The 17183-nt window shown below is 40.2% G+C and overlaps 1 protein-coding gene across 6 annotated transcripts in view; it reads left to right on the top strand.

Annotated features, from left to right (window-relative positions):
- The window catches only part of PACSIN2 (protein kinase C and casein kinase substrate in neurons 2), a 57151-nt gene that overhangs the window by 12168 nt on the left and 27800 nt on the right, over positions 1 to 17183 (top strand). For all 6 annotated transcript variants that reach the window (XM_077337830.1, XM_077337829.1, XM_077337826.1 and 3 more), the window contains exon 2: positions 14287 to 14392. In XM_077337830.1, coding sequence (XP_077193945.1) covers positions 14333 to 14392 — 60 coding nt within the window. In that variant the 5' untranslated portion in view covers positions 14287 to 14332. The remainder of the gene's footprint in view (positions 1 to 14286; positions 14393 to 17183) is intronic.

A 17183-nucleotide genomic window follows, 5' to 3' on the forward strand; every position in this document is an offset into this window, starting at 1 on the left:
GGTGTTGAAACTGTTATGCCGTTATTGAATATTCAGTTATCGGTAGCCAGAGTGCCAGATGGTTCTGGCCATCATTTGACTCTGAACAAAACTACTAATAAACTGAATAGATACAAGATAGCATTAGAAAACTGTTTCTATATGAAATTCAATTCTATGAGATATGATTATAGTTCTAACTTCAATCCTAGTCTTACACATTAGCCATGATCACTCAGTTGAATCTCCATCTACATACGTAAAATATTGGATACTGGAAGCATAGAACAGCAAATTAAAATTTGTGTTTGTGCACTTTTTAAGGGACTTTCAGAGGTCTCTAATTAGGCACTATAGGAAACAGAATACATGGCTAGATGAATCTCACTTTTGCCTCAGAATGGTTGCTCTTGTGAGTTGGCAGACGGATTAATATTGGGGGACAAACCAAAATGGCAGTCTGCAGGGTAAATCAAAAGATATAAAAATCAGGCAGATGGAACTTCAAACCCTGAGTTCCATCCTGTAATCCATCTGGAATGGCCACTTGATTATTATTATTCAGTTATATATGTATCTATTAATCTGAAGAACAATTCTCATGTGAATAATGTTCAGGCTATTTTCTGCTGAATTGTAATGCACACAAATGTAACTAGTGGTTTTTAAAATCTTAGTATATTTTATTTTGTTCCTTTTAAAGGGAACACTACTCAGAGAACTTTCAGCTAGAGCAGTACCAGGAGTTTTTTCTTGCTGCTGACCCATCTCTCTGTTAAGGTGTTTGCTTGATGTGTCACGGAAAGCAATGAGTGATGCTGTATCATTGGTTTACAGCAGATAGGTAGAGAGCCTTAATATCTTAAGGTTGCAGTAGATAAAATATGAATAAATACTGACAGATTACAATATCAATAAATACTGACAAGTTGGCTTTGCTCTGCTAACAGCAATCAGTGGGTGGTCCCTGGCCCCAAGGAGGTGGTATGTCTGGCCTCAACCAGGGTCAGGACATTTTCCGTCCTGGCACCTGCCTGGTGGAATGAGCTCAGGGCCTGTAAGCCAGAGCTATCTACTTACTGCTTATTGTAAGAACTCCCAGGTTGTAATGTGGCTTGGGAGATGATCACCAGCACCTGAAAATGGGCTGTCACCATTGTCACTGCACTGATAATCTTAATTTAATTTTAATTTGATTTTATATTTTATCCAATTAATTGAATGTATTTTAACTGTTGTTTATATAGAGCTCATGAACCACCCTGAGCCAGCTTGCGGAGCAGGTGGTTTAAAAATAAACAAACAGTCTATTTTTAATTCTTCTCTTACCATACTTATGAAAATTGCTGCAGAAAATGTATTTGTTGCTAGTGCTGTTTAAATATTAGTGCCTGTGCCAGATTTTTATGTGTGTGTGTCTATATGTGGCTAGCAATTTCTGGACTGCTGCCTCTGAACATATATAGATGGGTAAAAAAATGCAGAATTAAATCATTATTTTGTAGAATTTGAGTAACACTGATTGTTAGTTGGTGGGGGGGGGGGGCATTTGTCCTAATTCTGTGAGTATTCAACATTCCTTGGCTGCTGGCTAGATGACTGGCCTAGAAATGCTCAGTTGTTTTCTAGGAGTCTGAAGCACAAACCACACCATTTTAAACATGTGAATGTGTCTTATGCATTTATGTATAAAACTTTGAGATGGTCTGCCTTGTACAGCTATATGCACATGAAGTAATAAACGTAATATCCTCGGCCTTACATGTACATTCTGTCCCCTTTAATCTGGCTTCTGTATCAAATCTTTTGAGTGCATTGAATGGCCTGGCCTTGATTATGGGAAGAGATGTCTTTCTGATATGCTTAAAAGTTTAATAAGGATGGTCCACTATTTGGCCGGTAGATATAAGAGTCAGGGACTCTCTAATGAAGGCTATAGAATGCTGTGCTTGGAGGAGCCTGCCTGCTCCACAAGTGTAATCTACTGTAAACCATGGTCTCAGCAAAAATGGTGAAGCCACCTTTAAAATGCATTTTGCTTTACTGTAAATTCATGAATTAGATGGTGCCCAAGTAGATGGTGAATTAGATGGTGCTCTGATGACATTTCACTCTAAAAAGAGTATCCATATAGGGATGGTATATATTTTGCACTAGTTTAAAATTGCCATAGTTCTTGGCTCAGGATTTGAAATGCTAGAATTATTCATTAGATGAGTTGTAAAAATTTGTGTTTTATGTGCTGTCAAGTCACTCCCAACTTATGGTGACCCTATGAATTAATGACCTCCAAAACAACCCATTATTAATAGCTTTGCTTAGATCTTGCAAACTGAAGGCTGTGACTTCCTTTATTAAATCATTATCTTATGTTTGGTTTTCCTCTTTTCTTACTGCCTTCAGCTTTTCCTAAGAATGTTGTCTTTTCCAGAGAGACTTGCCTTCTTATGATGTGTCTAAAGTGCAATAGCCTCAATTTGGTCACTTTAGCTTGATTTGATCTAGAATCTACTTATTGTCTCTTTAGAGTCCATGGCATCTATAAAAATCTTCTCCAACACCATGTTTTGAAGGAATCTACTATCTTCTTGTCAGCTTTCTTCATTGTTCAGGTTTCACACCATATGTAGTAACGGGGAATACTATGGCATGAACTAGTTTGGTGTAGTGGTGTAGTAGAGCCAGTTTGGTGTAGTGGTTAGGAGTGCAGACTTCTAATCTGGCGAGCTGGGTTTGATTCTGCACTCCACCACATGGAACCAGCTGGATGACCTTGGGCTCGCCACGGCACTGATAAAGCTGTTCTGACCGAGCAGTGATATCAGGGCTCTGCCAGCCTCATCCACCTCACAGGGTGTCAGTTGTGGGGAGAGGAATGGGAAGACAACTAGCCGCTTTGAGCCTCCTTCGGGTAGAGAAAAGCAGCATATAAGAACCAACTCTTCTTCTTCTTCCTTGATCTTGGTCACCCGTGACACATCCTTACACTTAAGAATCTTTTCTAGTTTCTTCATGGCTGCCTTTCATAGTCTCTTTCTGATTTTTTTGGTTGCTGCCTCCCTTTTGTTTGATGATGGAGCCAAGGAACAGAAGATCTTGAAAAAATTCAATTTCATCATCATCAGCCCCTCCCCCCAATAATTATTTCTGTTTCTGACACTTTCTGCTTTATCAGTAGTTGTTTCACATCTTTGCCAATTGGAAACCATTATCCCGTCCCCCATAACCTAACCTCTTGCCTTGGATCCAGTGTTCACTCTAATTGTAGTGTTTCCTACACTGCTAAAAGGGTGTAAGCCAAGGTTGCCTCAGTGTCTCTCTCAGTGAGAAAGTTGGAGGCTGTATATAAAATGATGAAAGGATGCAAGTTCCTTTTTATGCACACTGTAGCCATCTTCTTGATGACTGAGGTTATTAATTGAAAACACTTATCTGGAACTCACAGTTCTCCTTTTGATAGGAAAGGAAGAAAATGAGATTCTCTGGGCAGGAAAATACATACCTCTGCTGAACCCACACTATGCATGGTATATTTCAATGCAATTATGGGGCAGTATCAGGTATCACAACCTCCCAGAGGGCACCAGTGTAGAAATCAAGCCCTCATTCTCCTAGAAGTCTATTGGTAAGGACAAAGCATACCAATGACTAGCAGTATATGAAGCCCCAGCTCCCCATTTCATCATAAGTAGTTGCTTTCAGAGATGCAAGGGAGAGCATCCCTCAGGATGCATAGGTGTTATCTGTAGTTCATTCTGGTTATAATTTTTCACTCAAGTGTGTGCCTTCAACTCAGGTGCTCCTTAGTTCTGCTCCTGTTCCTCCTGCTTTACTGTTTGAAATTTCATAGCTGTTAAATAAAGGGTCAATCAAATTAATTCATGAAAAACAGGTGTTTTCTGGGTTTTACTCTAGGTAATTTTTGGTCAACAAGAATGATGGGAAGAGGCCTATACTAGACCTCAGGAATCTGAGCATGTTCCTCAGTGTACTCAGGTTCTGCATGATTACATTCTCTCAGGTGCTCTCTGTTCTGGAGCCGGGGGTGGGGGTGGTTCAATGTAATTGACTTAAGTGATACATATTCTCATTTCTTAGAGCAGCGAAGTATTTACATTTCTCTTGCAGTACTATTTACCTTCAGTATAGGGTTTCTATCAAGTGCATGCCAGTAGTTGTTACACACCTTTGCCTTCATGGTTGACGATTGGCTATTGACAGACATGTCAAGGGGCTTGCTCTTAGATCTTGTCAAATTTACCGCCTTACAAACTGCTCTGTGTATAGGATGCCAAGGTGCACAAGCCCTTTCTCCCAGATGACAGTGCCTTAGTTCTTCATTCCTGGGAGCATAAATTCCAGAAAAGCAGGTTTCAGTTCATTCAACCAATTCAAAAGCTTTTGAACTAAATGACCTCCACCACATCTGTTGTACCCTTTGCACATGAAGCCCCTCCAAAATTGGTTTCTGTAGAAGTTTGATGTTATATTTGATTTCTCCCCAGAAGCATTTATTTGTCCCTAGATCTCTGGTATGCTTTCTGTAATGATGGGCCGGCCGACCTTCACAACCTTGGCAGTGGTTGCCCATTTGGGACTCAGTTGCATGGCATTGAGGTTTTTACTAGTGTCCCTACTAGGCTTGGGGGCTTGGTGTGGGACCTTCTCTACTAATGATTCCTTATCTGTGTTTGAGTCTTATATATGTATCAACTTGTTGGAACTTTGGGTCATCAGATATGGTTTACTCGCTTTTGCAGCCATGCTGGAGAGCAAAATACTCCTTATTGCTATGGACAGCACCATGGTAAAATTTTATTTGAACAAACAAGGGATACATCGTACCTGCCCTAGTTGCCGAAGCTTCTAAAATCTGGTTCTGGGCTATCCCCAGAAATTTATCATTACACAGGCTATCCACGTTTCAGGGATTTCCAACATGGTGGCAGGACTCCCTCAGCATATTTAGTATATAGACCTTTCTGGCTCCCATTTTCCATTGCTTGGGCTTCCCATTGATATATCTGTTTGCAACCATGGAGAGCTCTGTGTACTTTCTTCTGTTCCCTGGCTGGGGCGGACCCACTCTCTAGGACATGCATTATAGATTTCCTGGCAAGGATGCCTAAGTCTAGTTGCGTTCTCTTCCCTCCTCCACATGCTGATTTCCCCTGCAGCAAAGGACCTGTTACACATAGGTCTTCTCCTGCACCACAATATGGAGTACCTCCACCTTGCAGTTTAGTGAATAGGGGAAAAGTAATATGCTTGGATAGGGTGGCCAAGGTTCTCTCCTTAGCACACAGGCCACCTATCTAAAGATTTCAGGCAGAAAACTGAAAGAGGTTCCTTGCCTGGTTATCCAATAAGTGTTTCACAGCAGAGTCCTGTCCCTTATATATTGTCGTTGATTACTTGTCATTCCTTAAGGACTCAGACCTTTTGGTGTCTTCTATAAGGTGCACCTGGGGCTATTTCTGCGTACCGTGATGGTGTTTATGATCACCCCCTGTTCTCAACCAACTTGTTTAAAAACATTTTGAAGGAATTGTTTAATATGTACCCATTGGTTCCTCTTCCTGGTTCTTTCCTTTTTAATGAAAAAAAATATGAATTCATGGCTATATGTGACTTTGTCTGTTGTCATATAAAATGGCATTTCTATAGTCCATTACATAAGTTTGTATGGTGGATGAGTTAAGGGCTGTCAGTTGTTCCCCACCCTTTATCAAGTTTCATGGACATAGAGTGGCACTATGCACCAAATCTAGTTTCTAAGAGTTTCAAAGTTCCATATTTCTCAGGATATTGTTCTGTCAGTGTTCTTCCATTGCCCTCTGGCCCAGAGTAATACACATTACATACTGTAGATATCAAAAGGGTCATGTTATCTTATTTGGATCATACAAAAGAGAGAGAGGCTTTCCCAAGCCCTCTCCAGGGTTGTATGTCCTGATTTTTACATTTGTTTTGTTAGGGTTGACAGTGACTTTAGAGCTGCAAATTCCTATATTCTGTAAATATAAAATATTCTGCTTTATCAGGATATCAGTTTATTTCTGCTGGCAGTCTGCCAAACAATTCTTTCTGAGCATCGAGCCATAATGATTAGGGAGCTGGGGGTCATGGTAATAATGTAATTCTCCATTGTTTTTAATGTTTCATTTTGAATTTGAAGTTCAAAAACCAGAGATGAATGGAAATTGCTGCACCTGTTAAAATGTTTTACCATATGTTAACTATGTTTTTTCAAATCAGTCAATAAAAGCATAATCTCTGTTAGAATACAAATTATGTCTATATGAAAAGAAAGCATATCCCTTTTTCAATAGATACTAATATCTAAAATATTCACCATTTCAGTATCCTTTAATAATTTTTGCTGGGTGTTTTAGAATCTGAAAGGTCCTTAACAAGGATGACTCACATCTAGTTTCCATAATCCTTTTCATATCTTCTAGTATTATCAGTTCTCCTTCCATCTATTATATTACTCTTTGAATTAAAACTGCCCCCCATGACGTTTTATTATTATTTGGAACATAAACACAACCTGTAATGAATTCTCAGGATTGGTTTAGGACTTTAGGTCTTTAATATAAATAGACTGACCATTTTCATTCTGTCATCCATTGACAAAATTTGTATATTCCTTTAAAAAATTGCTAATTTTTGTTGCAAAAATAAGACAAAACTGTCCTTAGCTTTTCTTTATCCATCCAATAAAAAGGCTTTGTTGTAATTTGTAAAACAAAACTGTATCTTCTGAAATTCTCTTGTATGCTTCAGTAACCATTCTTAATCTGTAATGTGATATGTAAAATTTTACAGAGACATACTGCAGTTTCTATATCAAGTAAAAAAAATTACGGGGAAAAGATCTCAATGCTGCAGTATGACTTAATTTCCTAGCGCTATCAAGATTTTAGCAACCAACAGGAAATTATGACACATACTTTTCAATTTTAAGCAGAAAGAAGAGGTTAGCCAGACATACAATATAAAGAACTTGAATGGTTACAATTTGTCTAAACAAGGAGATTTAACAAACCGGCCCGATGTTCCATCAAGTCTTAAGGCATTTTGGCAGTCTCATTTAGGCAGTGACCCACTTGAGGAAGATCTTTTGGGTTCCTTTAAAGGCTTATCAGACAAAAAACAAATAATAAATAGGCTTGAGGAACTGAGAATGAGTCTCCTAAGGAGCATTAAAGACTCTCACTCAAATCCACTTTTACTTGGTATGAGTCCTGCCATGGATCCAACTAAGACATCACAGCACTTTGGTACATCAGAAACTATGGAAACTGATATGGATGTACTTCCAATTCCCCCTATTTGTGCAACTCCCTTCAATGTCAGCCTAAGACTGGAGACACCTGGAACATCAAGATCCTTACAGTGTACTAAAGTAAAAGTGAATAAAGAGATCAAAGCAGATGTGCATCATGTTCGCCCTACCTGCAGTGTTTTAACACCTCCCACATGCAGTGGTGTGCCCAATAAGGGGGAGAATTCGGTAAATAAGCATACTATCACCAATGGGAGTATACAGCATGATACTGATAATTCACTGGAGAGGCTGGAGTTGGATTGACTATCAAGAGAACCCACAACCTCAGTAGTTAAAATTTTGTCATGGAATATAGCAGGTTGGCGAAATAAAGCAGATGACCAAGATCTTCTGGACTATATTAAGAAATTTGATATTATTTTGTTGCAGGAAACCTGTTCCCAATCTGAAATTTCCCTTGAAGGTTATGATTCCTATTCGGTGCCAGCATATAACAATAACCATAAAGTTCGCTGTCAAGCTGGCCTAACTTCCTTGATTACTCAGCATATAAATTGTAAACTCACTCCCATAGAGGTTTGTAATCCTATTGCGCATGCGGTTTTGCTAGATTTCTATAACTCTGCTATTATTCTGGTCAATGTCTACATACCTCCCGGATGTGATAAATGTACATGCTTATTCATTGGGAACGTTTTGCAACATTCATAGAGAAATTGGAAATGAAATTCCCTTTTGCTGGTGTTACTATAGCTGGTGACTTAAATGCAAGATTGGGTAAAGATGATTACACATTAGCTGAAGCTCTCGAGCTAGATCCCAGTGACTCCCTACCGTTTTTTTTTTCTTTTGTAAGGGAATCCAAAGTCTTACATATTAACACGGCTTGTCTTTTATTCGCTAAGTTTTGTATTCAACTGGATAAGGAGATCCTTAATGGGTCAACGTCTCACGATTGTTTGGGTGAATTCACCATTGCATCTACTAGAGGAAGTAGTGTTATTGACAACATCTCAATTTCCCCCAGTCTTAAAGGAAAAGTAGCTGCCTTCTCCGTGAGTGATCGAACTGATAGTGATCACTTCCCACTCATCTCATCCATTAAAACTGAACTCCAACAAGAAATAACCGGGAGGACTGGGGTTCCAACAAATGAATAACCTACGATACCTAGACTTCTAAAATCTCATCGTTTAGTATCAATGGCCCAACATCTATTTGATCCTGAAACTCTTTAATAAGTTGTGTGTTTCCCTCACTAATGCAGCCATAATTTTATATGAGGAATTAATTAATAAATTCTTGGGTCAACTTACTCTCCAATCTGATACTCAGTCTAATCCTCAATTTAAAACAGTGCCTAGATGGTTTGATAAAGAATGTCAGAGTACGAAATCTCATCTCCATGCAATCTACCGACAGTATTGCAGTTTGAAGGCACCTTCCCTCCCAGATGAATACTTTCAATTAAAGAAACAATTAAATACCTTCATTAGAACCAAGAGGAGTGAGTTTATTAAAAAAACAATGGGATAATCTTATCCAGGCTACACGTGCAATTAATGTGCAGAAATTCTGGGATCTAATTTCCGATGCTTTTAAAAACAAAAGTTGTTTAAATGTAGTAATCCCTTCCCTTACATGGTATGATTATTTTTTGAATCTTTTTTACCAAGATGGGGTAATTGTTAGTGATTCTTTAAATTACAATTTGGTAGAGATGCCCCAATGGCCCCCAATATCAGCTGAAGTAATAAAGACTCTGATCAGCCAGTTAAAATCAGGCAAAGCTTCTGGCCCAGATTTAATTCCACCTGAATTACTTAAATTAAACCCTGAGTGGTGGGCCAAGCCTTTGGCCACCCTCTTTACTTTGGTGGATTCTACAGGCCAAATGCCATCCTCCTGGCGAAATGCAACTATTGTCCCAATCTACAAGAAAGGAGAGCCTAAATCACCAGTGAACTATAGACCAATAAGTTTACTGTCTTTAGTAGGCAAATTGTACGCCAGACATCTTTTGAACAAACTTACGGCATGGATGACAGAGTGTGCAGTGCTGGGCTGTGTTTTGACTCATTTTCTCTTCAATCTTTTTTTGAATGACCTTGTTCCTACCTTGTCCGGAATTGATGGGCATTGCCCAAAGCTTGGGTAATTACCTCTCCCTGCTCTTTTATACGCAGATGATGCTGTGTTACTTTCTTGCTCATGCATTGGTTTGAAACATTTGCTTTATGGATGCTTAGAGTATTGCAAAGTAAACAAGCTGGTACTGAATTATGAAAAATAAAAGATATTAGTCTTTTCCAAGGTTTGGAAACCCCAAGCTTGGAATATAGGAGGTAACGTGTTGGAGCAAGTTAAACACTTTAAGTATCTCGGGCTTCATTTCCAATATAACTTATCCTGGGCTACACATAGGGGATATGCTATAAATACTGCAAAAAATAGTGCTCAGGCAGTAGTTCGGTTCTTCTACACAAAAGGAGATCGATATGTCCCTGCAGCACTAAGGGTTTTTAATGTCAAGTCTTGCCCCCAGCTGCTATATGGAATTGCAATATGGATCAATGCACTCAACTAAGATCTTGAAGATGTGCAATTTAATTTTCTGCAAAAGATTTTAGGTGTTCTGAACTGTGTACCATATGCAGCGCTATGCCTGGAACTTAATCAAATACGTTTGGCTACTAAAGCCTAGTTGATAACCTTAAATTTTGGCTTCGCTTGCTTTTTAGTTTGGAAACAATGAGTTTTACATATTTAATGCTCATAGAAAATCGATCCAATTGGATAGAAATGGTTGAACATAAAATCAAAACCATCGAAGACCCTTGGACACCTTATATTTAGATTCATTCAGGTCTGCTTATAGGAAAATTAAGTATAGAATTCTGGATATTGAATTACAAGAATTAACTAGTATAGCTGATAAAACATGCTCCCCACTTAGTATAAGAATTCGACCTAGACTGGAGTCTACAGCTCTGTATTGTTATCAATTAATTAATCCACAATGGAGAAAGGCTTTTATGTTAGCAAGGTTAAATGTTTTACCCTCTGCCTTGCTAACAGGGAGATTCAATAACGTTCCCTATGAAAATAGAATCTGTCCATGTGAATTGAATTGTATTGAATCTGTCTTGCAAGTTCTATTGTATTGTCCATTTTATGAAGGGATCCGAGTCAAATTTTTATCCTCCTTTTTAACTAGGTGTGCCAGGCAAGATTGTTCTGAGTGTCTCAAAGCAAAAGGGATTTTGTAGGTAACAGAGTGACACTTTTTGTTGGGACTAACTGTTTGCTGTTTTATATTTAGTTTTTTTAATGGAATATGTTTAAATGCTGCTTAGAGCACAATTATTCAACTTTTTGTTTCTGTATATTCTTCCCTCCATACCGTATTTAGCCACATCATGTTTTAAACCATTTATATAAGTGGAACTTTCCCTCCAGCTAAGGAAGCAAATAGGCTTTACTAGGACTGCTATGAATGTTGAGGCTTTGTGGGGGGGAAATGACTGTGGCTGGTGTTGCTTTCTTCCACTGACCTAGCTTCGTTGCTTCCATTGATCTCTGTATATGAGGAACAGGACTTTGAGTCTCATTTTGAACTCCTTGTATTTTGGGAACAAGTACTGGCAGGCAAGTAGGTAATTTAGCTGTAGAACAAGAGGCTTGGCATAACAATAGGAGGCTATTCTTCCTGAATTTCAATAGCAGCAACACAAATATATCGCTTGAATCTCTGCTGAATAAAGAACAAAAACATGTTTTTATATTATTCGTATTTATTGAGTGGTTGTGGAGGGTGCCTTTCTGTCTTACCTTTAAGGACCCAAATGGCTTGGGGCCAGGGTACTAAAAAAACATTTCCTTATCTTATAGTGTCCAGCCCTCCAGATAAGATCTACTGTTGCCCCTTATTTTGAGAACTCTGAAAGGAATGATGCTACATTACATGCTTTGCTTTTCTAAACGTTGCTTTTGGTGGTAACCTTCAGTTTCAGCCCCAGAGCATACAAAATCAGAAATAAGCAGGTATTCAGCTATCACCTTAAAAATGAATAATTCTTCAACTAGAGTTCTTTCAGGTGTGTTTGCTGCTGTTGACTCTGTGTCCTCTCTTGCATTTCTTGCTGGGAGGCAGTTATTTACAACTGTGAAAGCAGCTTACTCCTGCTGACGGGGTAGCAAAATGCCTTAGTATACTGGGCCATAAAGTCTGCTCTGTGTTCTGTTATAGTTTCACAGTGACAAATCAGTTCTAAGGCATGTTTTACTTAAGGCTCTATCTCTACAGCCTGGATTTAGTTATGCTACTATGAAAGGCTCTTGTGAGCCTCATCCTTTTTTATCTTGAAAATAGGTTCAGGTGGGTAGCTGGGTTGGTCTGAAACAGCAGAATGAAGTTTGAGTCCAGTGGCACAAAATATTATTAAAGGCATAAACACATGCATATACTTCTTCAGATACATTGAAATGGAAGTTACCAAACCTATTTGAAAAGGGCGAGTGGAAAATTAGTATATAACATAATAAAGACGTATAATAGATTTGAGGAGCAAACTAGAAAAAAACAAAGTTACCATGAATTTTAGTTTAATTCCAGAAGGGAACATAGTGAAGGAAATAAATTTATCAACATTGGAGAATGTTCCCTTCTTAATTGTGGAATGCTGAGAGTAATTACCCGAGACTCTGCCTTTATGCTCCATCTGTCGCCTCTGTGGTCAGCTGTTTTATTGCAAAGGATCTTCTGGAATAGACTAGAAAGGGAAATTGCTGAGTTACAAGTTATTACAACACTCAGAACAATGGAATCCCTAGGACGTAACAGGGATATTGGCTTCTGATCTCACTACATATGCTAATCTCATTCAGTCTATTTTCACCAATCCCTTGGAAAGGCTATACATCCTCTTTATTTTATTTTATTATTTGGAAGAGTAGATTGTAAAGTAATGAATACTTGAAGCTAATATTATTTGGAATGGTAGACTGGAATGTATTCCTCTGGTCTGGGGACAGAGAAGATATACTGCATAGCCCCACCTAAAAGAAGAGAATGCTATACGGTTACCTCCATGCTTGAGAGGAGATGAGCATAATGCATATTTGAGTGGCTGTGCCTTATGCATATTTGATGGTGTGGCAGTGTTTTTGAATGGGCAGACACAAGCTCGCTGAAGAAAACCCCATATGCTGCCTCATTGTAAGATGGGATGCTAGTCAGTTGGCCACTCAGTGTAGGCTGCAGTATAAGATCAGGTAGTAAGTGAAGTGAAAGACCTCTGCCTGAGACCCTGGAAAGCTGCTGCCAGTCTGAGTAGATAGGGCTGCCTTTAATAGACCAGTGGTCTCATTTAGTACAGGAGCTTCATAATTCCTGGATGAGACATCTGCCCGTGATGCATTTCAATGTGGCTTCGGGCTGAATTGGTTTTACTTTGAACTGGTGGATGATCTTCATTTTAAAACTGGACAGGAACAATCATCCCTGCTGTTGTTACTATGCCCACCAGCAGACTTTGATACTTGATAGTTACATCCTTATCCAATAATTAGAATATGGAGAAGTTGCATTAGAGGAAGTTGCTCATTGGTGCTTTTGGTTTTTATTCTCCTTTTTTCTTTTTTTCTGCTCAGACACTAAATTTTCAACCAAGGAACAGAATCAAGGGTTTGGAATCTGTCTTTTTGGAGTGCCTTAGGATTCCAATCTCAGTTATTTAAATGGCAGTGGTTTATTAATGTTGAGATAGAAAATAGACGAGTTCTAAAATTGGTTGCTTTTATATTTGCCGTAAAGTACAACCATGGGGAAAAATGGGTTGAGCATGATAAATAGCCAGTACCTACAATCAAAAGAGTGTATGTACATATGGAAAATGATACAGGAATATCTTTGTGTCGTTTTGCAGTACTGTAATTTTGTCTGTCTAGGTCTTTAAAAGAATTATACATGCGCCACAGATGAGCAGACAGCTGGCTAATTAAAAGCCTAGCAGTGGTGTTAGTTTACCGAAACACTAATTTGTTCCACATGTGGTGATATGGAGATGGGTATACCTGGATCACATCAAAATGAGATGGCTTATTAACCTCAAGTGATCATACTCCTGCCCTGCTATTATGATGTATGTGCTGTCTTATAAACCCTGATCCCATGTGCATCAACAAACTGCACCATCATGATAATCTACTTGCATCAATTGCATATGGTGCCATAAGAGATGTGCTCACTCTCTCTTTTGTCAGTTGTTCTTCCAGACAGACGTTGAGGAAATGATTTTGCATTCTTGAGATGCAGCGTAGATAAAGTGTTTGCCAGCGAGAAGTGTGTTACAGCAATAGGAGAACTTTAGCCGCCACTGTCTGCAAGGCTCTCTGGATGATGGTATTTTCTTTATTGATGGGGAAATACTGAGATGCATCCAGGAGTAGGCAAAACACGGTGTGTGTAGACCTTGAATGACTTTCCACTGGATTTATTTGGCTTTAATATTGCTAATTTGGAAATGTCTGGTACTTTGCTTTTTGAAACAAGGAATGTTTTATTGTGGTAGTTAGGACCGAGGCCAAATCTGGGCATCTTTTCATGAGTGAACTATATTTGGCTCTAATCTAATGGCATTTTGATCTGAGTATTGTTTGTCAACATCCATGTTAATATTGGAGAGGTAATCTGAACTGTAGGCTTGCTTGTCCTCACCCTAAGGTGTGCACTAACAGATGTTGCCTAAAGGCACTCAGAGATCCAATCTTCTTACTATAAATTCTCACACCTGTGGTTATTTCAGGCTTCCAGAGGTTCAGAAATGTAATAGTGTTGGAACTCTGAACACCTCCCCCCTCCAAACACTGTTCTTAGTAAGTGCCATAATATTATAGTCCTTTCGCAAAAGCTTTGATTCCAAGGAAGGTCAGCCAATATATGTGACAAAATCTGTCATTATATTTATTTGATTAAAATGAATGTCCACCTTAAATCTTGTTTTCTTCTGCAGATCCATTATTTACAGGACCCCAGATTACAAACTTGGACAAGCAGAGATGTCTGGCACATATGATGATTCGCTTGGACTAGAAGTTTCCAGTGATAGCTTCTGGGAGGTAATTTGAAACTCCTGCATGAGTCTTCAAAATTTCTGCTGAGGTTAACACTCTGTACATCTGACAAAATAAGAGCATGTGCCACAATACATCTTCATTTCTAAGATGCTGCAATGCTTCATTTTAATTCTGTAATAGGGAGTGAATTTACATGAATTTACATGCATTTGTACATGATATTGATTAGCATTTGTGATAGTGTCACCCATTAAAAACACCTCTGGCATGTCTATCTTCTATCTTGATGCTATACTTTTATTATATATATATATGTTTGTGTGTGAGTGTGTGTATATGTATGTGTGTGTATATATATATATAGAGAGAGAGAGAGAGAGAGCCTCTTGTGGCGCAGAGTGGTAAGGCAGCGATATGCTGTCTGAAGCTGTCTGCCCATGAGCCTGGGAGTTCAATCCCAGCAGCTGGCTCAGGGTTGACTCAGCCTTCCATCCTTCTGAGGTCGGTAAAATGAGTACCCAGCTTGCTGCTGGGGGGTAAATGGTAATGACTGGGGAAGGCACTGGCAAACCACCCCATATTGAGTCTGCCATGAAAACGCTGGAGGGCGTCACCCCAAGGGTCAGACAATTATTGTATAACTAGTAATATAGCCCGACTGTACGAGTCGTCTGGGCTGTGGTGAGGCGGCGGCGAGAGAGCACCCACCAGCTGCGCTGTGCGTGGCTGGTGGTCTGGCTCATCAGGGTGGCGGCGGCGGCAGCGAGGGAGCAGGTGGCTCCCAGTCTTTAGGGCGGCGGCGGCAGCGAGGCGCCGGCGGCGAGAGAGCACTCGCCGGCCGCGCTGCGCGTGGCTGGCACCTGCTCCCTGGCCGCCAGCCTGATGCATCGGAGGCGCGTCCCGACGCTTCGCGCCTCCCGACGCATCAGGCCGGCGGCCAGGGAGCAGCCGCCAGCCGCACTGTGCGCGGCTGGCGGGTGCTCTGTAGCCGGCGCCCTGACACGTCGGGAGGCGCTTCGCAAAAAGAACAGAAGGAAACACATTAAAATATGCTCTAGAGAAAGCCCAATGATATTTTACTATGAAAATATTAGATAAATATGGAGTTAGAGTATTTCCTGGCCAACATTTCAGGGTGCTATGTACTATATCAAACTTACTATATCAAACTGCATTTTAGTGAAAAATATCATGGTGTTATATGAATAATAATAGCAAGTAATCATAAAGTCACAACATTTTGATGGTTAAATAATTAAAATAATTGGCAATAATAAGAGACCTATACAGTGGAGATAGAGATCTGGCAGTTGAAATTTTTACATTTGCCCACATTAATGGAAATGGGTAGCTCAGTATTGGCTTAGACCAGGGGTAGTCAAACTGTGGCCCTCCAGATGTCCATGGACCACAATTCCCATGAGCCCCTGCCAGCGTTTGCTGGCAGGAGCTCATGGGAATTGTAGTCCATGGACATCTGGAGGGCTGTAGTTTGACTACCCCTGGCTTAGACAGAGTGAAGCAATTGGTTGATCTTTTGAATGGATCATCTGTGATTTAATATGAGTGACCTGAGTGGCTGAATCTGGCCTGTAGTCATGGCATCCTTGATGCTAGATTATTTTTAAACTTCAATCTTGCATAAACCATGACTAAGACATGTTCTGTTTTCTGTTACTTGTACCTTGTAATTTCTATCTCTTTCCTTGGTTTCTGCAACTTATTTAAGATTATTTCCTAAAAAACTTTACACTTAATTATAAAGATAAAAGTGGTCATGAAAGGATTTATCATATTGCTGTCTCCCCCCCCCCCCGCATGCTGTTCATTTTTCCTTCATTGGTATCTTAACAGATACCATTTCTTTTTAAACCTTCCTTCTCTCATCCTAAACACACACACACACACACACAGCCGTCCGCAAATTATTGCACTATAAGCTTCAGGTTTGAATTGCTATCATCATTGCCATATTTTAACTGTATAAAACAGTGGTCCCCAACCTGCGGTCCGCGGCCCGGCGCCGGGCCGCAAAGGCCATGGCGCCGGGCCGCGGCTCCCTCTCCCCACCCCACCCCCCCGCAGTAAAAAACTTCCCAGGCCGCAAGCTTGCAGCCCGGGAAGCTACTTACTGCGTGAGGGCGGGGAGAGGGAATCAGGGCTGGCCCGCGCCCGTGCAGGCCGCGCCCGCGCGGCCCGCGGGTGCGGCCCGATCCACGGGTGCGGCTCGCGGGGCGCGGCTCGATCCGCGGGTGTGGCCCGCGGGCGCGGCCGGGCGCGTCCCGATCCGCGGGTGCGGCCCGCAGCGTGGGCGTGGCCCGCACGGGCGCGGTCCCTGCGGGCGCGGCCCGATGCCCTGCCGGTCCCCAGCCTAATAAAGGTTGGGGACCACTGGTATAAAACATAACATAAAGGGATCAGAGATTGCTATCATAAAAGCAAAAATCAATAGACACATAAAAAACCCAGTGCAATAGCATTATCTGAAAAATCCAATAAGTAATATTAAATATAATCTAAACAGCTTTTCAGCAGGGTAATTAAAGTACACATGCCCAGAAAGGCTTATATTCTCAGGTATCTATAACATGCCTGTGCTTTGAAGGCACAATACATCATTCTAAGATAGTTATCTTTCAACCAAATGGCACAGCCAAAACAATATAATAATTCTTCAAGCAGTGAAACACCAGGAATTTTGAAAGGTTTCCCTTTTCTTTAAGCAGGTCATCCAACGAATACAAGGAATAGTCCAAATGTAAATGAATGTAGTACTTATTTTCTCTAAAAGGGAAATGAATTATATTCAGTCTTTTAAAAATATATTGTTGAT

This window comes from Paroedura picta, chromosome 5 (genome assembly GCF_049243985.1).
Source record: "Paroedura picta isolate Pp20150507F chromosome 5, Ppicta_v3.0, whole genome shotgun sequence".
In the NCBI taxonomy this organism is placed as follows: Eukaryota; Metazoa; Chordata; class Lepidosauria; order Squamata; family Gekkonidae; genus Paroedura; species Paroedura picta.